The 25,876-nt window shown below is 46.9% G+C and overlaps 1 protein-coding gene across 3 annotated transcripts in view; it reads right to left on the minus strand.

Moving 5' to 3' along the window:
• LOC144755373 (copine-5) overlaps nucleotides 1-25,876 on the minus strand; it is a 1,407,230-nt gene that overhangs the window by 479,797 nt on the left and 901,557 nt on the right. For 2 of the 3 annotated variants that reach the window (XM_078644208.1, XM_078644207.1), the window contains one exon: nucleotides 5,566-5,625. The exons of the other annotated variant lie outside the window; for it this stretch is intronic. In XM_078644208.1, the coding sequence (XP_078500334.1) occupies nucleotides 5,566-5,625 (60 nt within the window). The remainder of the gene's footprint in view (nucleotides 1-5,565; nucleotides 5,626-25,876) is intronic. 3 annotated transcript variants of the gene reach the window in all.

A 25,876-nucleotide genomic window follows, 5' to 3' on the forward strand; every position in this document is an offset into this window, starting at 1 on the left:
AATACGTTTCAAACTGATACATTTTAACTTTCTGCACCGCACTTATCTCACCCCAGCATAGACAAGTGTTCTGCCTGCCTACACTGTAGAGAGGAAAATGTATTGTTTTTACATATGATGTGGTCATATAGACTCATTCTGTAATATTAGAGAGATGTGATTGAGACACATTGTGATGAAGGCTCCAGACTGTCCTTTTTAAATTCGCTCCACACCTCTTTGGAATCCTGCTTGAATACAGATTTCTTTACTGTACTAGGTGATTTTAACTTCCATTTGGAAGATAATAATAATACAGATACGGCCAGTTTATTAGACAAATTAGCCAGTTTTGAACTTAATCAGATTGTCGCTGAGCCCACACACATAGCAGGGCACACGCTAGATGGTATATGTACCAATAATTTCTATATAGAGGTCAAGAAGGTCTGTCCTCTGCCTTGGTCCGACCATTTTACAGTGCATTTTAATATCACGCCTACAATATTAAATAATGGACGGAGTTTTAGACCTTTGACTGACAAATATCGCGCCTGGAAGTCAGTAAGTAAATCAGACTTCGTGTTGGCACTTAGTAACAGACCAGTAATCTCTAACGATGCAAATCAAGCTGCAACAGATTTTCACAGCTGGTTAAAGATAGCTGCAAATAAGGTTGTACCTGAAGTGACCATGAAACCACGACATAAAAAAGTCTTGTCTCCATGGTACTCTGCCAACCTTAAATTAATAAAAATTAAGTGCAGGCAAAATGAACGTATCTGGAGATCTCAATATGATGATGCACATAAGAAATTATATTGTGCTGCCCTTGAAGAATATAAGGCCGCTATCATACATGCTAAATCTGCTTCCTACACTACTAAAATCCAAGAAGCCACAAACTCTCCAAAAGAACTGTTTCAAACGGTATCTGCCTTGTTGAAATGCCCACGGAATGTAATCTTTACACCAGACCAAAAATTTGTAGACAAATTAGCTGTTTTTTTTCAAAACAAGGTTCAATCTGTATATAACGGGTTAGAAAAATCACCTAAAGATACAGCAGAAAATGCCCTAGATCAATCTGAACTTAGGGCTAAATACAGTGGCCTGCCGTACTTTCCGTTAATGACAGAGGATAAAGTGGCGGCGCTATTGCTAAACATCAAATCAGGCTCCCCCCGGATCCCTGTCCACCGTACATACTACATCTAGCCTCAGAGGAGGTCAGTATGTCACTATCTCCGGTATTAAATAAAGTTCTGTTATCAGGAGATTTTCCCAAGGCCTGGAAAATAGCTTGTATTTGTCCTCTTCTAAAAAAGCCCAAGCTGGATCCGCTTGACGAAAAGAACTATCGTCCTATCTCCTGTCTACCGTTTTCTGCCGAAGTTCTTGAGAAGGCCATAAATCTAGAACTTACATCATATTTAGAGACAAATAAGATTCTGGACAATACGCAACATGGTTTCGGCTCAAAACACTCTACGGAGACAGCCTTGATCATGGCAGCGGAGGAGATACGTAAGGTGATGGATGTAAGAGGAAAGGCTATACTGGTCCTGCTTGATTTAACAGCAGCCTTTAAAACTGTAATCAAGCTGTATTCATTCAAAGACTTCAGGAGGCAGGTATCAGTGGTACAGCTCTTACCCTCCTATACTTTTTATCGTCTAGAACACAAACGATCCACTGGAATGGATATCGATCGGAGGAATTTACACTTCCGGGTGGAGTCCCTCAAGGCTCGGCCTTAACACCTACACTCTTTAACATTTACGTAGCCCCTTTGGCTAGATTAATAAAGAGTTACGGCTTCACATTGGTGTCATACCCTGATGACACGCAGCTTATAGTTTCTGTAACCGACTCAGCGGATGTAACGGCAGCTGATTTTTGTAACTGCACCTCAGCTTTGATGACTTGGATGAGCTCTAACTTTTTGAAGTTGAATACTGAAAAAACTGAGGTTTTGGAGTTTGGTTCAAAAACTCCTATTTGGAATCAACTATGGTGGCCCACTACAGCCGGCACTTGTCCTGTGCCGGTTACAAAGGTTAGGAATCTTGGATTCATGTTTGATCCAAATCTCACATGGGCTTCGCAGATTAACCAAGTCTCTTCCGTATGCTTTTTTATGCTAAGGGGGTTTAGAAAGATTCTTCCGTATATCCCTTTCCCCTTGAGGAAAACAGCCACTATTTTATCCAGAATTAATTATCGCAACACCCTCTATTTGGGAGCAGGCGCAGCTCAGCTTGCCAAACTTCAATCTATTCAAAATGTGGCAGCCAGAATTTTGCTTGGGTTACCTAAACATCATCCCACATCGAAAGCTATAAAACAGCTTCACTGGCTTCCTGTACGGCGACGTATCGATTTCAAGACGCTTTGTCTGGTGCACAAAACCTTGTTTGGTGGCGGAGCTGAGGAAGTGCAATCCTTGTTCTCACACTACCTACCTCTGTGGCCTTTAAGGTCATCCACCTCTGGCCTAGTACAAATTCCTAAGATAAAAAGAGCAAGATGTGGAGGAAAACGGTTTTCCTTTTTAGCATCTAAACTCTGGAATACACTACCTGTATATTTGAGAAAAGTAGCTAATAGATCAGCCTTTAGGAAAGAAATCAAGACATGGCTTTTTTTCCAACCCTAATGTGTTAGTGGTAATAGCTCAGTCTCCTTACCTCAGTGCCAAGACGCCTCGGCAGTAGTGCGCTTTATAAATACCATCAGTCAGTCAGTCAGTCAGTCAGACAACAAGACGGGTAACATCTATGCAGTTGGTGGAGACAATTATGCACTGCTCACGAGGGGTTATCCCTAACCTCAATAATCGAAATGTTCAATACAAGCTTGCAGCATTGGCCCTACTGCTTGGCAAGTGTTGAAGAGCAATATACTGGTTGTCCCCAAAGACCCTGTTTTGTCATCTTGGGAGCAAGATCTTCTAGAATGGGCAGGTGCTAATGCAAAAAGAATGAAAGAAGCCAGAACAGATGAGAAACTACAAGGAGACCTGGACATCTAGACACACATGATAAATTCACTAACTGAGCCCTGTGAAACCACGGTTTGACTATGGGTAATGTACCGAGACTGCAACAAATTAGTTGATTGGAGAGCTTAGACGAATCTGGCGCACTGTCTGAACAGCCCAGGCATAACCCTGTATCTTACCTAAGTGGCAATAATGATTGTATCTGTACAGTGATGAGTATATTTACCTGTGTAGTGTTTTTTATGGATTTTTCTCCATGATACAGCATGTAATTGATTCTGGGGTTCTGTTGTGCACTGAAGTGTGGTGGGGGGAAGTTGGGTTGAAGTTGAGCTATGTTGAACTGCAGGATCATCACTGTTGATAACATTACAAAAACAATAGTCAAGGTTGTAAATGAAAAATAAAATATGAAAACAAAAAAAAAGAGCAGTAACGAAGGCTTTGCTGGCAGTAAATCACTCATAGCAGGAGACAGGAATAGGGTTGGTCACACAGTGGTGACTCCCACTGTGCTTGATGGATCCGCTTGGTGATGTAGACGTTTTGGTACGGCCAAGCTCCCGTTTTGTAAAGAGGTTGATGTTTAGAGACTCACAAAGAGGCCAGCACAGGGTGTGCAGATGAGATCTTACGAAGGTACGAAAATTGGTCTGGATATAAATAGTTGAGAGTTTCATCTTCATAAGGGCACTGGTTGTATGCACTTATTAATTTTAATTAGCTAATTTGATCAACACAAACCGAGCCCCAGGGGAACAGCAAGGAACGTTTCCAAACAGGAAGGTATGCTGGTATTTTCGACGGGTACACAGAGTACATTTGCGAATCTACAGTCATTGCCATAGTTACAGAGTTTACAGTTCACTGACTCACAAGTCAGTTGCAGTGATCGTGATGAACAGAGTTCTTACCACAACAGGTGGGAGTGGGTGAGGACGCAGATGTGGCAAGAGGAATGTTTTCAGTGTTTTCCTGACCAGGTGGCGGGTGAGTGACAGTATTACATCAAGACTCAAATTATTTTACCATGTGGAGCCGTGGAATGTTTTTTGTAAGTTCTTTCTTTGTTGACCTACATTACCCGTGTAGTTGGGTCACAACAGATGCTTTGTTATTGAAATAGTCCTGTTTGTTCGGGACAAAGGCGTTGAAGATGACACAGTCAGTCTTGAATTGAATGCCAGCTATCAGGATGAACCGGTCTGCATTGGTAAGGATAGGTGGCATCAGCTCACATTTCTTGTGGCTATCACTTATTATGTAGCTCGTGGCGTGAAGGAATGCCTTCAAAGCATTAACTATGGAATCCAGAAACCATTCCAGAAAGAATTACTGCTATCGGTGTGGGAAAGCAGGAGACCGTGTTCAGAGGGGAAAAAAGGGTAGCAGGAGGAAGCAGGGCCTTATATTCCAGGGGAGATTCAGAGAAGTACAAAGCTCTTTGTCAATTCTTGGTTGCTTGGCCCATCCGTAAACCAATGGTCCGAATCTATGTCAGAGCTGGGCATCTTAAAGCAGTAGGTGAGTATATTGTGGTCCTCTTAAGTTTCATACGAGGCACAGACAGAGTTAGTTTTGTTTGTGCATGTCCCTGTATACATTTGCCTTTAATGGCTTTATTTCAGAAGATGGCAGACATCTATGATAGGAGGACACATATTTTTTGTAAAGCGCAAACAGCTACCCGAAGGTATAAGATTAAGCGAGCTATTGCCCAGAGTCAGGGGTGCTGGGTTGACCTGCCGCTGGAGCCGGGGATCGAACCGTGAGCCCCAGAGTTCCAGCGTCAGTCGCCCTGGACGCGGTGTCACACCTGACCTCTTCCCATTGTAGGATGAGTTGTCTTATTGAAAAGAGGTCTAGGAAGTTCGTGTTTTCTAGATAATTTTTTTAGAGTAAATCTATTTTGGTTAGAGGGCCCTAGGTGTGTGGTCTCTGAGGTCATGGGTAGCGTGTAATCATATACAACTATTAAGTGCATTTTTTGGTAGCACAAGATTAAACGGGAGGCAAAATAATTTGTGTTAAATATTTAACCCCGGATGATATTCCTGCCATCTAACCTTCCTACCCCATGCCTATTTTGTTGTATTACAGAGTAAAATTGGTTACCTGCTGGACCCATGGTCTATCTCTTGCAGATCAATACATGAAGGTGGCTGTGACAAGCGTCAGTGACTGGACATGGGCTCTCCACTTACAAACACTAGAGCTGTAGGAACTCCTTTATCGTGAGTCTAGGTTTCATCAGCGCTCCATTTACAAGCCTTAAATGTACACAAGTATTAGCTCGATCTACATTCGGAGAAAAAAAGACTGTCCTTGCTTTGGCAGAAGGAGGTTATAGCAAGAATAAATTGGATTTGAAATCCACAGCTATGCATGGATTAAGGCAGTCCACATTTACTCTGGGTCTAGGAATAACTGAACGTTTACCTTCTCATTATATAGTTGTTCTGCGGATTATACTGTGGCCTTTTAGCTGGATATCAGTCTGTGTCATAATATACAGGAACTTATTATACAATAGAAATACATCCTGGGAATTTATGATATGAAAATTAGAAATTGCTTCTTACCCATTTGATACTGAGGGCATCGGCTTGCCCGTCCTGGAGTGCAGCGTGTAAGCGCCCATCCTGAGGAAGAAGAAAGAAAAGTTTGGGAAGAGTCCTTAGATTCAGAGAAAATATTAACTTGCAAACAAAGTATCACAATCAGCAGTACTCTTTTTAAAGTCTATGGTCCAAGTCCATCTTACATAGCTTGATAAACTCACCTCTGACGGAAAGTGGGCTGGGGTTGTCGCAGAAAACAGGCGACACAGAGCGAGCCTAAAATCCCTAGGATAGCAGTAGCCTTCTGGCATAAGGATGGATAATGCTACCGTCCGGGCTATCGCAACACCATGACTAAGTTTCAGAACAAATCTTGCATGGCTGAGTGGCTTGCTTCGAGGAGACTCCTAAGTCGTAAACGAAGGGATTTTTCAGCCCTTATTTCTGCTTGGATGAAGGCACCGCCTCCGCCCATGTCTTATTCACTTCACCAAGCCATCTTTCTCTCACCACTGTTGTCAATTTTAATGGTTCTGGATGGCTTTGCGGTTAGAGTAAGCACAGTGGATTAATGGTGGAGCGGTGGTGGACACGAGCATGGTGATGAGAGCACCATGGGTCAGTCCATGAGCTCTACCAGAACTCGGAGCTCCTGGACACATGAGGCACTTGGAAATCAGAAACATTTCTTAGGGAGTGGGTGCAAAAGGCACTGTGGTAACCCTAGGGATTACGCTCCAGGGGTACTCCAGCACCTTTGAGAAGAGGTGAATCTGTGGTATTCCGTTTTTGTTGGATGTTTGCCGCGCGCACATAGGGAAGTTGATCCTAAAAATGGCCATCATGCCGTGGGCTGCATGAGTGACACCACCTGCCTCCTCTTCTAATCTTTGGTGTGGAGGGACAGTGGGCATTAGGACATCTGCAGGTGAGAGGTAGAGGGAAATAGGGACAAATGCCTGACTCTTATATAGGGATGCTGCCATCTGAGTGTATGCTGCCTACTCTGGCTCCTCATTGACCTCAAGTGTATAGCACCCGCACTGGGCCCACTCCAAACTGTCCATGCATATCATTACTCACACACATATCAATAAAGTTTGCCAAATACATGTCTTGTTTCTCGCGGTAGGTGTTGGCCGCAGTTTATTCTGTTAACATGTATGAAATACCTGCATCATACTTTTATACGCATTACAGTACTCAAGTCATACATCAATATGACAGGGCCTTCAATCAACATCATGTGGGGGGTAATAAATCACCTTTGACAAGGTCATAGATCATAAATGTGACAGGTCACTAAGCAGTCCATTTACCAGGTCATAAATAATTTTTGCTAGGCTCGTAAATCATGTGACAGGTCACAACTCACAACAGCTGACAAGTCATAAATCATTTCTGACACATCACAATCACGTTCTGTTATCTGCTTGCCATCCTTGTGCCACCTCTTAGTTTGTTCAGGCCATCATACATGACGATTTATGAGGTCATAACATTTCCTGTTGGTCTTTACGCTGATTGTGTGTGGAGGGGTAGCCTCTTACTGGAATTAGGCCCCAACTCGCTACCTTGTTTGTCCAATTTTGTGCTCTGCTGTACAGCTTTCAGCCTAAGGAATCTGATGTAAGGCATACCCAGGTAAGTGGCCTTCCTCCTGCACCCCACCCTGCTGGTGTGCCTTCTTAACCAACAAATGTACCCCTTCTTAACCACTTCGCCTGCCATCCGGCACTGCGACAATGTTGCTGCTCGGTATAGGTGGGTGGGTCTTGAGCGTCCATCTGCACACTGCCCAAGCTTTTAAAAGTAAATTGCACTGGGGCAGAGGTGTCCTCATAGCCACTGTTGTCAGGCCCGGACTGGCCGTTGCGGGCACTGGGCAATCCCCCGGTGCGCCGCAAGGGTGGGGGGCGGTTTTGAGCCCTTGGGGCCGTTTTTTGTTACAGGGCCGTTTTTGCAGCATTGTTGCAAAATCGGCCCTGTAACAAAATCGGCCGAAAACCAGCCGTGGCAAAGAGCTCGGTCGCACCCCCAGGGGGCCGGCCGAGCACTTTACCAGGGCCGGTTTTGGTTCTCAGTCCGGCCCTGACTGTTGTCCCCTTCCACCATGCGGCGGCATCCCCCTATTGGGGGTGTTCAAAACACCACCTGGCCACCCATTGGCCAAGTATTTCCATGCCACCTTTGGCGCGCAATCTTGAGTTGGGCGGAGAGAGCAGGGAGACTCCCCCCTTTCCTGTTGGGTGCACTGTGGCGGCCCAAACCAGATTTTCCAGGTCCCAGGCTGTTGTTATGGCATTGACCCACAATGCCACCTCTGCTATATCGACTGGAAGGAAGGGGCTGAAAGCATGGTGAAGGGAGACCAATGCCGCTCTAATAGAAGCTGGTGAGTAAGCGGTGTGATCATACTAAAATAAACCACAGCCCTTCTCATTTTACAGTGAATGCCCCCGCCACACTTGGCAGTTGTTTTCTCTCTTCGCTTAATTTAACATTAGTCATTAAATTACTTGTAATGTGTGAATGTTCCATTCATTCCTTTCATCGTGACACTTTCCTATCGGATGTGCATGGCCAATTTTTAAGCAGTTCATGGCAATACAGTGCTGACATTTTGTGATTTGCATGAAATATGGATCCAGAGTGTCGTCTTGGAGAGAGCTCAGCGCTGCAGCAGGCACGCGCGCCCCGGACGTCAAAGGAGAGAAGCACGTGACACACCACCCTCTCTGCATATTAGGGGTGGAAATTTCCTTTCATTTCAATCAATCAGTACACTTGTAAAGCACGCTACTCACCCGTGAGGGTCTCAAGGCGCTGGGGGGGAGGGGCGCTACTGCTCGAAGAGCCAGGTCTTGAGGTGTTTCCTGAATGTGAGGTGGATCTGGGTCAGACGTAGGTGGGCGGGGAGGGAGTTCCACGTCTTGGCCGCCAGGTAGGAGAATGATCTTCCTCCAGCGGTGGTTTCTGCAGATCCGTGGGATGGTGGCGAGGGCGAGGCTGGCGGAGCGAAGTTTGCGTGGTTGTTGAGGTATTCGGGGCCTATGTCGCGGAGCGCTTTGTGTGCGTGGGTGAGGAGACTGAACGTGATTCTTTTGCTGACGGGGAGCCAGTGCAGGTCTCTCAGGTGGGCTGATATGTGGCTGTGGCGGGGAATGTTGAGAATGAGTCGTGTGGATGCGTTCTGTATGCGCTGGAGTCTTTTCTGAATTTGATTGTGGTTCCTGCATATAGGGCGTTCCCGTAGTCAAGTCGGCTGGTGACAAGGGCCTGGGTGACCGTCTTTCTAGTTTCGGTAGGGATCCACCGGAAGATCTTACGGAGCATGCGCAGGGTGTTGAAGCATGAAGATGAGATGGCGTTGACTTGCTTGGTCATCATGAGAGAGGAGTCCAGGATGAATCCCAGGTTGCGTGCGTGGTCAGTGGGTATCGGTGCGGTGCCTAGTTCTGCGGGCCACCAGGAGTCGTCCCAGGCGGATGGGGATGGTCCGAGGATGAGGACCTCTGTCTTGTCTGAGTTCAGTTTCAGACGGCTGAGTTTCATCCATTCCGCAACGTTTTTCATTCCTTCCTGGAGGTTGAATTTGGCGGTGGCTGGGTCTTTGGGGAGGGATTGTATCAGCTGGGTGACATTGGTGTATGAGATGATGTTGAGGTTGTGTTTGTGTGCCATGGTGGCGAGGGGACTCATGTAGATATTGAAGAGGGTTGGGCTGAGTGATGAGCCTTGGGCACGCCGCAGATGATCTCGGTGGCCGCGGAGCGGAAGGGAGGGAGGCGGACTCGCTGGGTTCTGTCAGAAAGGAAAGAGGTGATCCAGTCCAGGGCTTTGCCTTGGATCCCGGCGTTGTGGAGGCGGGCTATTAGGGTGCAATGGCAGACTGTATCAAAGGCGGCTGAGAGGTCTAGGAGAATGAGGGCGGTGGTTTCTCCGTTGTCGAGTAGGGTCCTGATGTCGTCGGTGGCTGCAATGAGGGCGGTCTCGGTGCTGTGGTTGGCTCAGAATCCGGACTGGGATGGGTCGAGGGACCCATTGCCTTCGAGGAATGCGGTCAGCTGCTTATTGACGATCTTCTCGATCACTTTCGCCGGGAAGGGAAGAAGAGAGATGGGGCGGAAGTTTTTGAGGTCTTTGGGGTCCGCTGTGGGTTTCTTCAGTAGGGCGTTGATCTCTGCGTGCTTACAGCTCTCTGGGAAGGTGGCGGACACGAGGGAGTTGTTTATGACATTCCGTAGGTGGGGAGCGAAGATGGTGTCAGCTTTGTTGAAGATGTGGTGAGGGCATGGGTCGGAGGGAGAGCCGGAGTGGATGGTGTTCATAGCGTGGGCGGTGTCTTCGGTGCTGATGGGAGTCCAAGCGCTGAGGGTGGTTGTAGGGGGCGTTGGTTCGATGGCTGGGGCAGAGTCTGGGCGCCGAAGCTGTTGTGGATGTCGGCGATCTTGCAGTGGAAGAACGTGGCGAGGGAGTTGCAGAGGTCTTGTGATGGTGTGATGTCGTTGCTGTTGGCGTTGGGATTGGAGAGCTCTTTTACGATGCTGAAGAGTTCCTTGCTGTTGTGTGTGTTGTTGTCCAGCCGCTCTTTGAAGGATGTCTTTTTAGTGGTGCGGATCAACTGGTGGTGTTTGCGGGTGGCGTTCTTGAGGGCTGTTATGTTTTCTGTCGTCTGTTCTCGAGGGATCTGCAGGATTTCTTTGATTCTTTGAGGTCGTCAGTGAACCATGTTTTTTTCCTGTTGCCGGGCTTGCCTGGAGGGTTCTTCAGTGGTGCAAGGGCGTTGGGGCAGTTGACTATCCACTGTGTGTGGTTGCGGGCTGGGTCTTCGGTGTCAGTGGTGGTGATGGGTGGGTTCTGGCTCAGTGATATGGTTAGCTGGTCTGCTGTGATTTTGTTCCAGCATCTACAGGGGATCTGTTGCAGGTGGTGGTGGGATGTGGTCTACTTGAAGGTGAAGTGGATGCAGCTGTGGTCAGTCCAGTGTAGTCCGGTGGAGTGGCTGAAGGCAACGTGGCTGCTGGCAGAGAAGATGGGGTCGAGCGTGTGGCTGGCGTGGTGGGTGGGGGTGTTCACCAATTGCTTGAGTCCGAGGTTGTTGAGGTGGTCGAGCAGGGAGGTGGTGTTGTTGTCATTGTTGTTCTCCAGGTGGAAGTTCAGGTCCCCTAGGAGGATGTAGTCTGATGAGGCGAGGGCGTGTGGGCTGATGAAGTCGGCGATGGCTTCACTGAATTGTGTTCGTGGGCCCGGGGGTCTATAGATGAGGGTTCCTCTGAGGGTGGTCTTGGGGTCGGTGTGGATCTGGAAGTGTAGGTGTTCGGCGGTGATGAGGGCATCTTCGGAGTTGGTCGTGACGTTGATGGTGTTCCTGTAGATGATGGCGATTCCTCCTCCGGTTTGGTTGACGCGGTCCATTCGGGTGATCTTGTAGCCGTCCGGGATGGCTATGGCGATGTCGGGGGCTGAAGGGGCGTTCATCCAGGTTTCTGTGAGGAAGGCAACGACTGGTGCTGTTGTGTCGAGGAGGTCCCAGAGTTTGACGGCGTGCTTGTGGACGGAGCGGGTGTTGAGCAGGATGCACTTGAGTTGGTTGTTGTTGTTGCCTAGTCTGGGTGATGGGACGAAGGTTCGGACGTGGGTGAATTTGCAGGTTTGGCAGGAGAAGGGTCCGTGGGTGCGCTTCGGGGGGGCTTGGTAGCAGGCGGCTGGTCGGCCGGTGTTGAGTGCGTGGAGGATCGTGGTGTCGTATCTCAGTCGGGTTACTTGGTTTCGGCGGGGGCCAGGGGTTCTGGCACTGGGCGGGGTCTAGTTACGGACGGGCTCAGACGGGCTTGCCTTTGGCGCACCTTTGGCGCGGCCTCCATAAGAAGGGCTAAGGGAGGGAGGAGCAGCTGGGAGGCGGGAGCGGGGTGGCGAATGGGGCAGCAGGGGGGCGGGGCAGCAGGGTGGCAGCGGCGGGAAATGCGAGGGAGGGGAGCAGGTGGGGGGCAAAGAGGGGAGGGTACGGGCACTAGGGGCAACGGGAAAACAAAGCAGGCAGAAAAAAAGGCACAGAACAAGCATTTGCAATGCAACCGGTCTCACATTTTTGAAAGTTAGATCTATTGGGGTTGTATATACCTATTGTTTTGTACAAGAGGAGTGTATAGGACTAAGCATGAGGAATTACCACTGGAACAGAGACACAGCTGCAGCACTGCCTAGAGACCTTAGAATGAGGCGTTAGCTACGGGATGACAGTAGCAGCTAGCAGCAATAATGATGGTTACAGGCGCCATCTTTGGCCTACTACAGGGAGGAAATGAGGAATATTTGTAGTGCCACTTATACTGCAGCCGATTCCCAGCTCCCTCAGTGAGACACTAATCTAATCCGAGAAGAATGATATAACCGGTGACAGTGTAGTGGTATTTACAATACATGCATCAGTTAAAAGAGGGGGGCTTCTAGCTGAAGGTTAAAAGACACAGCATCGCGATGTATGTTAACAAACATGCATCAGTAAAAAAAGAGCTAATAGGCGAAGCCTAAAAGGCGCAGCATAGCGCTCTCTCTTAACTAACCTGTAGGTTTGGGATAAGTGTGTAGTAACACTTCTGTTGCTCAGGACTATATACACCTACCTCATTGGTGAAGGTCAAATAACAGAAAAATAGTGAGCTTTCATAGCAAAACATAGAAAAGATATGAAACTTTTGGTAGGAAAAGGTGGTGAATTACCTCACGCAGTCATTATGGAATGGAGGATTTAAGGACAAAAGTGTTTTAGTCTACAGGTAAGGAAGGAAAATAAATGTAAGCTCGGTAGATATTTAAATCAACAACTGAATAGCCCCTGATTGTTCAGCTACAAACATCCCATTTAATGCCTATTCTTGGTTTAAAACTGTACCTTGCAGAGCTGCTGCATGTCTCTCCAAACGAATCTTACAGTTCTCTGTGGAGACAGAGTTTTTATAGTCTGCCAGGTGGCCCTGATAGGTTAAGTGAAAGTGGCACGTGCCGGTAGTGATCCTAAATTGGCTCCGCACATGCATGTGGAAATGCATGTGGAATCTCCCTGCACGAGATACAGTTCCAGCCCTGGGTGGTTTACGCGATGATGGGGAAGGTCAGGGATTGAGTCATGCAGGGGTTGTTTATAATGATCGCAATTACACAGTGCAGAAAACCAAGTCCCAGGACTCTGTAGCGGCATTCATTCACTATATGTACCAGGACCTCTCTCTCAGACATACACAGAAGCGATGGGAGGGGTGGACATTATAGCTGCAGTGCACGTGGTATGCAGGGAAAAGCTGAGGGTCTGTGCTTTATGTCCCAAAACACACTGCCCAAAATGCGAGCTCTTCCATCACTGGCCTGCCTTTGTCCTCAGTAACAATTGGTTTCGGTGGAGTGCTAATGTATGGCGCAAAAGAAATGAAAGCGTGCAATTGGGTACACTGAGCCCCATGCAGAGTGGGGACGTGACGCAGTCAGCGCTATGAGCGGGAGCCTGGTGAACACGGACAATGGGAGGGGACGGTAAACAACAGGAGAGGGTCGGGAGCATGTTCAACACGGACAACGGGAGGGGGGGTGAAAGCAATGGGAATGCGCACAACAGGAGGGGGGCGGGAGCAAAGTGAAACACAACAGGAAATTCAATAAAGAAGAAGCACGAGCGCGCGCCACTGAAAGCCATGTGTTTCTATTATCGCGCCCGTTTGTGCACGCTAATAGAAACCACTTGACGGCCTATTGGTGTCTATTACGAGCACCAAGCGCGTAATAGACACCAATAGGCCGTGGGCGGAGCAAGGCGCCTGCCTTTGGCCAATTCCGTGCACTCTTTTATAAAAAGATGCACGCAAAGGCCAATGAGGTAGCACAAAAGGAATCGCACACGCACGAGCCTGTGCGATTCCTAAGTCAGTGCTAAAACCCCATTTTTTATTACAAAATGCCTCGCGCTGCGAAGTACTGCTTCGCAGTGCAAAGCAGGTCGCGAGACCTAAAAACAGACTGGGCAGAGAAGGCTTGCGGCAATCACAGGAGACACAGCGGGCAGCGGGGTAGCGGCGGCACAGGGAGACCATGTGGCGGCCTATTGGTGTCTATTACGCGCACCAAGCGCGTAATAGACACCAATAGGCCGTGGGCGGAGCAACTCGCCCGCCTTTGGCCAATTGCGTGCAGTCTTTTATAAAAAAGATGCACGCAAAGGCCAATGGGGTAGCACAAAAGGAATCGCACACGCACGAGCGTGTGCGATTCCTAGGTCAGTGCTAAAACCCCATTTTTAGGTTTTGCCTGGCGAAAACGATGCGAAAGCATCGTTTCGCTAGGCGAAAACCTAATGAGTATAGTATGGGGCTGGGAATCCGCCCCCGTCTTTCATTGGCTAGCTCCATAAATGGAGGCTAGCCATTGGAAGACGGGCCTGTCCGTCAATGCCGGACCAGATTCGGGGGCGTTCCCGAGAATTTTTGGCTTTTGGCTACGTCAGCCGAACACCTGTTCTCGGGAACGCCCCCGAATCTTCTGCAGTCGCCACCCGGCCCGCGACCAGGAAGCCAGGCAGGCCGGGGGCGGAACTGCGGGACACCCCCGTGATGTCATTCCCGGGCCGCGCTGTGATTGGCTGCCGGCCCGGGACCTGACGGGGAAGACGAGCTGTGGAACCGCTGGGTAATTTGTCAAAATGCATCTCCCGCCGAGATAGCGCTCTGTTTACCGTCTTCCTAGTTTCCCCTGTAATGGGGGCGGTGGAGTAGATGGCTTCCGTGTCCCTGACTGGTGAGTAAGCTTCTCTTTTTACATACAATTAGACGTGTCTCTTCTCTGCCAGGTTGCAGGATAGCCACAGTGAAGGCTTTACAAAGTGTACAAGACCTGCATCCAGCGAGTGCTGCCGCCTCTTCTCTGGTCCAGTCTGTAGTTATCAGGCGGCCTCCCTGGGGGTAAGGGGGGTTCCCTCGGGTGTGTCCCATGTCTTCAGCTGGATAACCAAGACATTTTCTCCATCGACGTCACCTGCCTTAAGCAGCCAATGTTTACTCCTAGAGGTGGTGGTAGTGAGTTTGGAACTCGACCTCTAGCATAGTATCCTGTAACACCTCTAAAGAAGTCCTTCTTAGGCCACAACAAACAGCTTCCCTGGGGACATGCTCTATGGACTCCTGAGTTCTGAGCAGTGGGTCCCGTCCCTTGTGTTACTCTCCCATCCCTTTCCCTCCTCCCAATGCACCACTAAAAAAAGAAAACCGCTCCACACACACCCATCTCAGGCCTCGTTACACTGTCACCATCTTGTATGCGATATAGGTGCTTCTGGGCGGATTTATGTTAAAGGGGGTCAGGAACCCCAGACTGTGTGTGCTTCTGCTGGAGCGGCAGGCACCAGGAAAGGCTGACGGTTGTCGCAGCAGCACGCGGAAGTGCGCCCATTAAAAGAAGGAAAATGCAGCGCGAGGCCGCAGAAAGGAATGAAAACACAAGTAAAAGTTTACTGCATCTCTCCCTGGGACAGTGTGGGAGCCGATACTATAATATTCACTGCACTATGGAAACTTGCCCCACAATGCTTTGAGGGCCCTTTATTAAAAAAATGTGTTTGCACATAACTCAGTCTGTGGTTGTCCTAGTACGAAAGGACCACCACCAAACCATTCAGCACAGCGTGCTTTTCCTTTCCAGGTCATCTTCTGGGTCCTTACTGTGTGATGAGTTTTTAGGTTTGCCTGGCGAGCGCACGTAGTGCACATGCGCCGGCACAGGGGCTTGACTGATGGCTTTTTGGGAAAATCTGTGAGCCTTGCATTGCACTTTGGTTCTAAAATCAGACATGGTTTTCTGGCCGACATGTCTTTGACCAACTATATTATATGGCAGCAGGAACCACATTAGGAACTATATTCTACAGAAATAAAATGATTTAGTTGAATATCCTGTTGGAGAGGTCATGGATGTAAGCCTCAACAAGGCCATGGTTTTACATTGAACCTGAAAGGTCAGGTGACCCTAATAATAGACAGTCAACATTGGTCAGCTGGATTCCGTTCCCAATTGGGCACCTGAAATGAAGGTCATGTTTGATACACCACTATGCCTCTGTTCTCCAAATTGTAAATATGTATTAAATACAAAATATGTGTTTTATGGTAATGTAGCAGTTACACATCTCTGTGGCTCGTTCCCATCACATCTTGGTCTCTTGCCTATATTAGACAAGGCTCTCTGTTTACAAAACTTCACGTTCATGATGCTTCTGAAACAATTCTTTGTCATAGGCCTCCTTTAGTATTTGGAGCCAAGTCTGGATCAGATTAAATACTTAAAATCAATGTAATAGGATTAAATTACTAGAATATTAAAGATGCTCTAAATCAGTAATCCATAATGTACAGTTACTCTGATGCTTGAAGATTGATTGGTAAACTGAGAATTGACAATTAGAAAGGTATGCTCATTTCCACTATAAATGTAAGATACATTTGCATTACCAACCTCAAGAAGGGCTTTTCTTTCTCCGATTTTATTCCCATGACCTAACTGGACGGCATTAAAGTAATAAGAGGGCACACATTCCTTACCATATTTCTGTCTAGGTAAACATTCAGGTCAGTTTTAAGACTCGTTACATTTCATACTCGCCATATTTAGCAAAAGAGAAAAATATGCTGTCAAGTTGAAGGGTCCTTTCTCTTTGCACATTTAAGTTTTTTAATGCTGCTATGATGCTTCTTCATCGAAGATAACCTTCCAAATACAGGATCTGAAATCCAGCATGATCTGGAGCTCATTATTCCAATGCTTTTTCGTTAGTCTGCACAACTCAAACTGCAAATGGTCTCTATGCAAAAGACACTTTGCAGGAAACACTGATTTTGAGCCAACTTTAATTTTTTTAATGTGAAATGTTTATCCACTATTGCAGTTAAGCTTCGGACACTCTTCTGGCTCAGTTCTGTTGGGGATTATAATACCAAAGTAGGTGTCAACTAACACATGGCCTAATGTTGTTCAGTGGACTAGCAGTAGTCAATCAATCAAATCCTTTATTCGATCTTACACAGATCATAAAAGTATCATAAAAATATTTACAGTCACATTTTAGAAAAAAGACGTTATAAAAGATAGCTTAAATCCTGAGTCTTAAGAGTGCTACCATATAGATTAAGTTAAAAATCATTTAATCTATATACATAATACAGTAAAAATGTAAGTCAATTTTAAGTCGTCTTATGTGCCAACCTGCTTCCTCTTTTTAATACATGCCCATAGAAATTATGCTATCGAAAAGCACACAAACAAATTTTGCAAGGATTCCTGTTGCCTGCTTGTGCCTCCATGTGCCCCTGTCGCCTGCTTGTGCCTCCGTGTGCCCCTGTCGCCTGCTTGTGCCTCCGTGTGCCCCTGTCGCCTGCTTGTGCCTCCGTTTTCGTGCCCCTGTCGCCTGCTTGTGCCTCCGTTTTCGTGCCCCTGTCGCCTGCTTGTGCCTCCGTGTGCCCCTGTTGCCTGCTTGTGCCTCCGTGTGCCACTGTTGCCTTCTTGTGCCTCCGTGTGCCCCTGTTGCCTGCTTGTGCCTCCGTGTGCCCCTGTTGCCTGCTTGTGCCTCCGTGTGCCCCTGTTGCTTGCTTGTGCCTCCGTGTGCCCCTGTTGCCTGCTTGTGCCTCCGTGTGCCCCTGTTGCCTGCTTGTGCCTCCGTTTTCGTGCCCCTATTGCTTGCTTGTGCCTCTGTGTGCCCCTGTTGCCTGCTTGTGCCTCTGTGTGCCCCTGTTGCCTGCTTGTGCCTCTGTGTGCCCCTGTTGCCTGCTTGTGCCTCTGTGTGCCCCTGTTGCCTGCTTGTGCCTCCGTGTGCCCCTGTTGCCTACTTGTGCCTCTGTGTGCCCCTGTTGCCTGCTTGTGCTGTGTAAATGTGTGTAGAGTGCTCTGTGGGTGTGTGTGGGGTGCTTTGTGTGGCTGTGTGTGTGGGGGGCTTTGTGTGGCTGTGTGTGTGGGGGGCTCTGTGTGGCTGTGTGTGTGGGGGGCTCTGTGTGGCGGTGTGTGTGTGGAAGGGCTCTGTGTGTGTGTTTGTGGGTGTCATTTGCGAGAGATAAAGCTAGTGGCATTGTAAATGACAATGCCATTTATTTATGTTAAAAAAAACATAAATAAAAATAATGTCAAGAGCAATGCCAATAGCTCTAACTTTAACAAAGGCAAAACCATTGCATTGTAAATGCTTGTTAATACAAAATGCCTCGCTGTGCAACGCAGGCGCGAGACCTAAAAACAGACTGGGCAGAGGAGAAGGCTTGCGGCAATCACAGGAGACACAGCGGGCAGCGGGGCAGCGGCACCACAGGGGGACCATGTGGCGGCTGAGGGGGCGACCTACCTGGTGACAGGGTCACAGGTCGCTCCCTTCACCACCGCGCGGCCTCCATAGGAAGGGCTAAGGGAGGGAGGAGCAGCTGGGAGGCGGGAGCGGGGTGGCGAATGGGGCACCAGGGGGGCGGGGCTTCAGGGTGGCAGCGGCGGGAAACGCGAGGGAGGGGAGCGGGTGGGGGGGTTGGGGGGGGGAGGGTATGGGCACCAGGGGCGACGGGAAAACAAAGCAGGCAGAAAAAAGGCACAGTACAAAACAGACTGGGCAGAGGAGATGGCCTGCAGCAATTACAGGAGGCACAGCAGGCAGCGGGGCAGCGGCGGCACAGGGGGACCATGTGGCGGCTGAGGGGGCGACCTACCTGGTGACAGGGTCAAAGGTTAAAACATGTAACCAATAAGAACTCTATCATTCAAGCATGTGTTTACTCTAAGTGCAGAACTGAATACATTTTTTTATCAGGTATCTCGAACACGTCAACAACGAAAACGCAGTGTAAAAAGCCACCATTGTCAATTTAATCATCAGAAAACGCTCTTTGGTCAAATTAGCTGAGGTCACTGGGGTGCGGAAAACATTGAACTGATTGGAATGCGCTGTAGGCCTGCCTGTGCTGTGCACACTGTGCACGCGATGCACGATGCAGGGGCACGTGGCTATGCCAGTGGTTGCGCGTTTGTCTACACATATAGAGCAGCCTGTGTCAGCCACACTGCACAAAAGATAAGATTTAAAGTCAGCAGCGTTAGCCGTGCGTGCATGGCTGCTCAGCTCAAATAACAGTGCAGTGTGTGTGTGCGTGCTTGCGTGCGTGCATGTACTGGAACTCATCATCCAAAACGTGGTGCTTCTAGTTTGTTTGTGGAGTGCACCCACGTGTCCAAGCACTAAGCACATGATACAGATAGTGCAGTGTTTCCCGAATGTGTGCTTGTGTGTGTTTTGCTCTGTCAAGCACACGATACAAACAGGGAAGAATTTCTGGTTTGTGCGAAGCAGCAATAAGCGCATAGTGCAAATACTGTAATGTTTCTAGTCACTGTCTGTCATGCATGCGCGTGTGCGTACTGTTTCTTGTATGGATGTGTGCCTGCACTAAGCACATGATACAACATAGTGGACTGCTTCTGCTTTGTGAACGGCTGCATTAAGCACATAATGCAAATAAAGTAACGTTTTTAGTTTGTGCATTTATATATGCGTGTGGCAGCACTAAGCAAACGAAGCAGATAGTGCAGTGTTTCCTCATTGTATGCATGTGAGTGTGTGTGTGTAACTGCACTAAGTACATGACATACATATTCAAACCTTTCTAATGTGTGTGTTGCTGCACTAACCTTATATTGCAGATAGGGCAATGTTTCTAGGCAGTGCACGTGTGCTGGTCGAACCATTAGGCACATGATATGGCGAGTACAGATTTTAATGAAGTGTGCTTGATGTGTGTGGCTGTACTGGTACCTGAGACAAACACTGAAGTGCTTCTAGTCGGAGGGTCGGAGTTTTGTGTAAGAACTAACCAAACAATATAAATAGTAGAGTTTCTGATGTGTGTATGGGAGGTTATACTAAGTACATGATTAACTGATCACATTATACTGTGTGGATGAAATAGGCTCGATGCGAAAGGAGCAATATTTACATTCTGTTGGTGACACAGTCCATGATATAAATAGTTCAGTGCTTACAGTATGTGCCAAGCTGCAATAAGCTAAGCACATGCCATTAACTGCGCGCATAAACGATTAAAGGAACAAAACAGGCTCTCTTGGCTTTGTAAAGCCAAGTGTGCTCTTCCACCTTTTGGCACACATAACATATTAAACAAAAAAATCACTGACATTCAGAAGTTATAGTTAACGGAAGTAAAATGGGAAGCTCTCCTGGGGCCATGTATTCAATGGCCCAGGTGACGTACTGTAAGATTTAAAAAAATATTTTTATGGGGGTTGCTTTACTTCCTGCAGCTACCTTAATAGTTTTAAAAAATGGTGGTGGTGCCCATGCTCATTCTTGGGGCACCACAAGGAGGGGAAAAACCACGATAAGCCCCTGTAGGACATTATGGGGAACTCTCAGCAAGACCAGAGATATGAATTGAGTGGCTAATCCATAATTTCATATTCTAAGAGGTTACTTTGCCCATTTTCTATTTCTTCCATACCTGGTGCACCCAGCAAATATGTGTGCTGTTGGGAGCCACCGGGTGATACCACAGGCCTGCCGCCTCTATGCTTGCTAGTGCACCCTTCCTGGGCCACGAATGGGAGCCAGAATGTTTTCTTTGTTTGCACCCCCCACTTCCATCTGGGGCACCCAGAAAGTATATGCCACATTGGAGGAACAGCACCACTAACTGCCCAGTCAGCACTCATCCTGTGTGCTGGTGGGAGCTGTTCTTACTTTTTTTTTCTTGCATGCCCCGGTCCCACCCAGGGCATACACAACTGTTTTAAACATTAATGGGGGTGAAGGAGGAGGCCCAAGGACCCAGCAGCCCTACCAGCACACATGATGCATTAACTTCTGCTCTGGTGAGGCGAACACTGTTCCTTACCTGTTCAGGGTTGTTGATGACTGTTCCCACCCAGTGGCAGTATTTCTGTTGCAACTCTAGACATTAGCATTCTTAGCCGCCTTGTCCCTGAGAAATGGGGCCCGAAGGGGTGGGAGGGCCACACAGAGACCCCCTCCTCAATATATATAAAATGAATACATATAAATATATATATATATATATATATATATATATATATATATATATATATATATATATATATATATTTTTTTTTTTTCCAGGAGTCGGGCATGGTTAACCTGGTGAGGGATTCATGAATGGCCACCACTGCCCATATCTTTAAAAATAAAAAGAATATTTGACCCCCAGCCCACCCCTGAGGGTTAATAATGTTAAAGGTTAGGACCACCCTTTAAAAAGAAAATGTTTTGCTGTACTACAGTACCATCAGGGTATCCCTAGCCTGTCCCAATATGCTTTTTTTTTCCTGGACTGCTGCAACATTTTGTCATGCTAATGGTAGGCAATCAAAACTTATCTTTTGATCTGTCGGCCCTACAGTACTACTACTTCTCTAGTTAGCTGTACATTTTTAACCTTATTTTCTCAAAAACAACTGAATGAATTCATACCAAATTACATACAGCACACTTTACAGGTAAAAATCTTTTTTCTGCTAATTTGGCGTAATTCCTTTCAGATGTGTTAGCTATGGTGTTGTCTAAAGTTCTTCAGGTAAACTACATGGGGACCTCCCCTTTTTCCCAGCCTTGCTTGACAGATCCCCTCAAAACTTTCTAGGAAGGAGCTGAGGTAGATGAATCTTTTAAAAAAACGTTTGCGATGAATCATCAAATAGCACCAAAGTTATTAGCAAACCAAAAAAATCAATTTCCTATGGGAATGTGGGTTTAACAACACACACACAATCCTATCTACTTTGGCCTACACTTAATATCCTTACTGCTTTCTCAGGTCCCTTTTTGTTTGCACCAGATCACTTCTCTCTTTGGATTTTATGCTGAGCATAACGTTACAAGATCTTTGGACAACTCTGTGTGATAACTCTACGTGAAATTAAGCAAGTTACTCTCACCCCTACTAAATACAAGACTCAAAATCATTCTACTGATTGTACATCAGTTGTTTGCTGTGATATAGCTGTCTTTTTTCACTTCAGTCCCATTGTCGTTAGCTCAGTAGTGCTTGGTGGGAGACATAGCACACCCACAGTGCCTTGAGGCATAATGTATGTGCATCACCAAGTACCTCAGTAAGACTAAATGCACTGTGCCTGTGGTCTAGGTAATTTGTTGTGTTTTGGGCTTCACGGCCGTCGGAAAGGATATTATTCCACCACTGGCTACCTTGGACAGCGCTTTGGCATGTGGATTTGGTTTCCTCACAATGGCTACAGCTTTATTTCGACTGTCTGGTCTCACCGTGCCTCAGACACTCTCGCCAGCTGTGTGGGGCTGTACAGTGGGGATTTAGCTAACTGCTCTAACCCTGTCCCCCCCCACCCCTCTTTCCCCCCCTCCCACACACACTGCGGATTTATTATCACCCCCGTCTGCAGAAGCGGAAACAAGGCCCTGTTCCCCAAAAATCTCTTAATACTGGTAAAAAACTGCTTTGGTCGTGACAAATTCTGGTGCCTCCTTCCGTAAAGAGACTCTCGAGGACATAATCATGCAATTGGGGAAAGAGACTGTGGATGTTATTGATTGCAAAATGTCAGGGATGCTTGACCATGAATTGAGGCCAAATTTGCAGATCTGGTTTGCAGCAGGTGGGTAGCGGCTTCTGAGGGAAGTTGGATGGTGGGGTGTGTTAATGCTGTTGTGTGGGATTCCTCTAGTCCAGCCCCTCCTAGTTCTGCAGGAGATGTGCGGGCAGGGGAGCCCTTGCTTGAGGAAAGGGGCCAGTCTCTGGAGATTGTACCAGGCAGAGCCCCACAGCCTGTTCCAACGGCCTCTGTGACACAGGGGACAATTTTATTTCTTACCCCAAAAAGGTATGCTAAAATCTGGGGACGCATGGTTTTTCCATTATGCCTAGAGTTTTTCCACGCATTGCCAGATTTTAGCATACGTTTTTGCGGGTAAGAAATAATATTGTTTTTGGACCCACTAATCTGGTATTTTAAACCTATTTTTTCTACTTTTGCAAAAATAAAAACACTCCCTTCTGATTCATCATAAGCGGTTAAGTGTATAAGGACACCCCTGTATTTTACAAACTAGTAATTCCCGCATATTCTTAGGTCGTAGCACACCCCGGTCCGTAGAGGGCAGTGATGGACCCAACGATGAAGCATGCCACCAAGGGGAAACCCGGGTGGGTGCGGGCTTTATGAAAAACAAAAGAATTTATTTTCTGTTGTTTTTTCTGCAAGGTAATATAAGTCCTTTACCTTCTTCCTCCTTCATATAGAGGGTACCTTCCTTGATTATCTGCATGAACCCGGAAATACTCATGGCAAGTTGGGTCAGAAAAATGCAAAAGGAGTTTGAGGGTGACTGTGTTATTATTACCTTCAGGGATTCTAGAAGGGCCAGACACTTGATTGGGCCCCCAGGATCCGCCATTTACCCACATAGTAAGATTAGGGTTGTGTCCCTGGGCTTTTTTTATAGAGACCAAGCAAGCAGTATGCACCCTTCTCCCAGGCAGACAGCTTCTAACTGCTTTTTCCCTTTGGATGACCTGTCTGGGAATGATTGACTCAGTACCCACAAAGTGCCAACTTCACCCATTCCCAAGGAGCTCAGGTTCTCTATTATTACTACTATATCCATCCACAACTTAATTACTGATCACAAGAGTAATGTGGTGAATATGTCACCCAACAAGCATACTCAAATTGCTGGGGGGACCCCGAAGGATGGTGTGAACATTCTCTTTTGGAATGTAGCAGGTCTAGCCAGTAAATTGGCTTATGATGGCTGTGTGCATTATATACAGATGTATGATATTGCCCTATTTCAGAAGACGGGGGCTACAGAGGAAGTTGTTCTGAATGGTTATCATTCCTACTCCATCCCTGCAGCCCGTTGTGTGCTGATTGGGCCAAGGCGGAGTTAAATTGCTGGGTAAAAATCATCTTGGACTGTTAATTCATTCCAATCCACATGGATAATCCTTTAATCCAAGTCCTTTAAACCACATGGCTCAATGTTTTCTGTATCAATTTAATACATTTTTATAATGGCTTTTTGAGGCAGAACATATAACCAACCTCAAAGTGCTGTTTGAAATCATACTAGTTCTTGATGAAACCTTATCTCCCATGCATTCTGGTTATAATATCATCCTTGGGGGTGATTTTAATGTGACACTGGGGTCTACAAAAGTGGAGAGTGCACAAACTGTTTGATAACCTTTTTATCGGGAGCGATAGACAAGCACAAGCCCTTTACCAACTCATTAAACTACACAATCTCCTGAATGTAACTGAAATCTACGACCCCCCTATACCCAACTAAGGCCAGTTTTGAGAGGGGGAGTGTTCCACTGTGAGAGAGCGCCGTGTAAAGTGAATTTTGTAGAGGTGCACCATATGTACAAGTAGTCAGCACCCGGATATATAGAGGACCTTTAATCATGTTTAGATGCGATATATGACAAGGCATTTGAATGAATTGACATCTGAAATGTATAGAACTAGCGTTACAAGGTGCAATTCCATGCTTATTGCAATATAGAAGTGTTTGAAACGAAAGCTTTCATTTAGTGATAGAAGTGTTTAATAGATTAATAACGTGCCTTTGGATGAACTATCGCGAAATGTATAATCATGCTTTATGTACTAGATAATTAGTTTAAGTTAGAGACAATGCTTTTGTTGTTATGGTTGGAGGCCTAAGTGAACCAAGAAGTTCTAATGTAAAGCATGGGGCCTATAACCAGTAGAGGCCTAGTAAATGGAAATGGCGCAGGCCGTATGAAAATGTCTTGCTTAAACACATAAACGATAGAAATGCTTATGAAAGACCTTTTAGAATTGTTGCAACATTTGTAGACTATGAGTTATGTGTGTATTTCTTTGCAGGCGCCTCATCAAGCAGATAGTAGAGTAGAAGGGCCCATTGTGTATGAGCGTTAGGATGCTAGACTCAGACATGGAGGAGTAGACTAGGAATTTACAGAAGCAACTTGAAAGGATGAAGAGCCTGAGACCCAAGGACGTCTGAACGGGCAAGGATGGACTTGTGCCACGTGGAAAATTACAGAACTCAACACCTTTTTGAGGGGCGTCCCAGGAGGCGTGACATTAACATTGTGGGGTTTGGTATTAGGGACAGTGCCCCGAGGGTGGAGGCAGAGCAGACGAGCTGAGGAGCTAGAGAGAGCGGTCAGATGGGCAAAGGGCATAGATGCAAGTCAAGAATGATAGTCTAAGAGAATGTGGGCGAGCTTCACTTGGAAGTCACCACGGCTGACACCTTTTGGGATAGGACGGGTGGTTGTTGAGTAGGGATTTCATCTAGTATAGAGTAGGGACAGACTAACTTGAATTTATGTCTATTATCCTGATGAGTACCAGAACTCAAGTGATAGAAATTTTGTTTAGCCTGATGGTCCTGGAATTGATTCTCGTTCTGTTCATTAGCCGACTGAGACTTTTCCGTAGGATTATGTTTGTATTAGTACCTGTTTATCTTTTGAACCTCTTGCTGAGGTGCCTGTATCTGCAGTTATTTTTGGTTATGTAATAAACCTTCTAAATTCAGTATTTAGTCAGTGGTTCTTTTGGGGAAAGCAATTGGGTATTTTGAATTTGATCTGTTTAGTGTCAACTAGGTTGCCTTATTCACTCCATGACAGGTAAAAAGGTCCAGTCGACCTGTGATGGGATTCTAGAGAATGACAAGCAGACTCTAGAGGAGAAATCCCGCCGTATCAATTGGTAGCAGAGGATGGTTATCTTCTGAGTGAGGGTAATCTAGAAGTAGGTTGAGATTTCCCCGAGGCCCATAGAACCCAAGGATGAGTGTCCTGAAAATCGCGGATGGCGGATAGCGTTCCATGGAATCTGACGGAGAGTAACAGTGCGGCAGACAGCAGCAGGTCGGAGGAGAGTGAGTATGAAAAGGGTCATGCGTTGCTAGATTGCGGTGTTATGTTCTATTGTGAGTTGTATTGTCTTGCGGAGTTGAATGCCTGTAGTGTGAAAGAGGACAGGTTGTGAGCGCGCCCAACCGGTGAAAATCTTAAGCTTAAGGGCAGTTTAAGTGGTTCGGGTGTATCGAACACCCAAAGTAATTGTCGACCATTGTGAAAGGGGGTCATGAGGTACCATTGATCGCCCACAGGACCGAGATAGGGGGAACGTGTGTGTAAGAGTGTGGGTAACGGACGCTGGTCGGAAGTTACCGTGAACTTGTAACCTATCAGAGTGGTGAGTGTTCGGTCGATCGCGGACAGACATTTGCCAGTTGGTGACAATTACA

Source organism: Lissotriton helveticus, chromosome 5_1, assembly GCF_964261635.1.
Source record: "Lissotriton helveticus chromosome 5_1, aLisHel1.1, whole genome shotgun sequence".
Classification (NCBI taxonomy): domain Eukaryota; kingdom Metazoa; phylum Chordata; class Amphibia; order Caudata; family Salamandridae; genus Lissotriton; species Lissotriton helveticus.